The 2354-nt window shown below is 43.0% G+C and overlaps 1 protein-coding gene across 1 annotated transcript; it reads right to left on the reverse strand.

The window, feature by feature from the left end:
* Nucleotides 1-252: 252 nt before the first annotated feature.
* Nucleotides 253-2033, reverse strand: LACBIDRAFT_335418 (uncharacterized protein; the record flags this gene model as incomplete). The annotated part of the gene is made up of 7 exons (XM_001890293.1): nucleotides 253-660; nucleotides 711-904; nucleotides 979-1188; nucleotides 1249-1405; nucleotides 1481-1523; nucleotides 1809-1923; nucleotides 1985-2033. 7 exons carry the CDS (start codon nucleotides 2031-2033, stop codon nucleotides 253-255), a joined length of 1176 nt encoding a protein of 391 aa, XP_001890328.1.
* Between the last annotated feature and the right edge of the window lie 321 nt (nucleotides 2034-2354).

Raw genomic sequence — 2354 nt, forward strand, 5'->3', positions numbered from 1 at the left:
AGTATCATAATGTCTTTTGTAATTGGGCCCATTGGGGTAGCCCTATGACTTATTGGGACAATTGTCAATTTCTATTGTTATGGTTCCATAGCATATCTACTGAATGCCCTGTATGCGAAGTATTAGTTATTTTATTTATTCTCCTATTCATTCGTAGCTCCTGCCTTGCCCCTCACCACCTTCACTTTGAGTGGGGGTCATTGCAATGAAGATCAACTGTTCACCAAGAACCCTATGATGCCCATCCTCATCTCACTCAGACTCCTCAGTATCAGATTCGCTGCTTGAGTCTGTCATAGGAGCAGAAAAGGATCCAACAGCGATGGTACCCTCAATCACCCCCACCATTCTATCACCTGCATGAAGCTTTTTGAGAGGAAGAACTTCAATCAAATCGCCTTGTGAAATTTGCTCTGTTGTAATGTGAAGGCTGCCTAATAATTCTTCAAGTTCATCGCCAGTAGGTCCAGATTGGAACTGCTGAAGGAGATCTTGATACACTGTCCAGAAGGTACTCAAGTTTACTTGTGGGCAACCCATGCTTTCATAATAGATGTTTGCCCGCTGATCAAATGGTTCTGGTGTGAGTTGAAAGACTGGGTGATCTGGGGGTGCATATTTTGCCTCCATTTCATCAAAGAGATGATCTGGAACCAGAATCTAACATGGAGGTATGAAGTAGAGAACAAGAATCATAGACATTGCTGTACCTTGAAATCCAAACTGCCAAACCGACTGGGATTAGAGCGAATGAGGGCAGGAACACCATGGGGAAGTATTTTATTTTTGTCTGCACGAGGAGCAGTAAAGTTGCACTGGAAAACCCAGCTATCAAGTTCAGCCTGAATCCATGGGATGGCAAGCCACCGAAATACAAGGCTAACAGTAGAAAAGGTGAATTCAGCTGTCAAAGAAGAGCAAAATGATGAGCCTACTTCTCTAATGCATCATCAACATCATAAAGCCCTTTATTCACACCATCTTCTAGAATTGTTTCAAACCCAGGTGCAAAATCATGGCAGAAAATTGACCAATTTGCCTCAGATTTGACATTGTTCTTCTTTCGCATAAACCGATGCTGTAAAGTGTCACAAAGAGATGGATCAAGCCTGTGACGAATTGTAGTTTGGATATTAGCGACCCCATTGTTTTCTGTTCCAGGATCGGATTGGGTCATCATGGGAACCCCTGAGCCCAGTGCACATAATTTTAGAGAAATAGCTGGAGGCATCACTGAAATGTACTAACCTTTCATTTCGTGGCAGCAATCCAAAAAATACTTTGCAATCAGTCGTGGGTTTGAGTTCGTCCACCAAACTTTGAGCCAATTGTTCCATGCTGACATTGCATCTAGGCTGTTGTGGAACCACAAGCCAAAGCGGGGGCCCCACTTATCATGCTGATCCTGTGGCCATACATCGTTCACCCCAGCTGCATAGTATCACTTGCGTTTGAATTGCTGACCCTTGCGCTTCTTCACCTTGCCTTCCTCAGTTTCATGAAGATGCACTGAAATAACAGATCTAAGAAAACAATACAATGTCATTGTTGTGTGAACAAACCAAGGGGTGACTCAGCTAGGTACATGCATCTTGTACTCCAATTGGAGGGTTTTTCTTATTGTTTCTGAACCCCAGTGTGGATATCATTTTCTAATCTCTGAAACTGCAGCAGCTATTGACTCAGAACTGTGTTTTGTCTAGCACTGAGCAAATTCCATTTCTCTCATTGCCTCTTGACACTTTTCACACTGGGAGAAATGAGTGATTAGAGAGGGGCAGGTACCAGAATTGAAGTATCAGCCACACCTCATCCTGTAGTGCTGTGTATCATAATGGCTTTTTAAGAGGTCTACAATCTCAACATCACTCCTTCCAATCGAAAAGTAAAGGCAGAGATGATCCTTGATCAAATTGTCTGGTGCTAGAAATTCTTGTATTGAGCATAGATTACCACCAGAAGTTATGTTGTTTTCTAGACTCACAGCATGGTTTATACTGATTGTTTCCAGAAGAATTGTGTGTCCTGCCCATAGTGGTACAACAGTGATGGGAGAAGAGGAAGAGAAATTAACAAAGGTTCATAAGTTGCAGCAGATTTCGCAAATCAAAAAATGTTTAGGTTTAACGTTTGAAAGGGCATACCAACATCGCCACTAGTGTTTGAAAGTCCAGTTAGGTTAGGTTATTGGGTGCCCAGGGGCTCTAACCGAGACCGAGACCGGTTAGGGTTCGTTCCCAGACCGAGACTGGTTAGGGTTCGTTCCCAGACCCAAAATAACCTAACTGGACCGAAGATAACCGACGAAAACCGGTTAGTTGCAGTTACTAACCGGTTAGGACCGAAAAAATAGA

The sequence above is a fragment of the Laccaria bicolor genome, genomic scaffold (genome assembly GCF_000143565.1).
Source record: "Laccaria bicolor S238N-H82 LACBIscaffold_87 genomic scaffold, whole genome shotgun sequence".
Taxonomy (NCBI): domain Eukaryota; kingdom Fungi; phylum Basidiomycota; class Agaricomycetes; order Agaricales; family Hydnangiaceae; genus Laccaria; species Laccaria bicolor.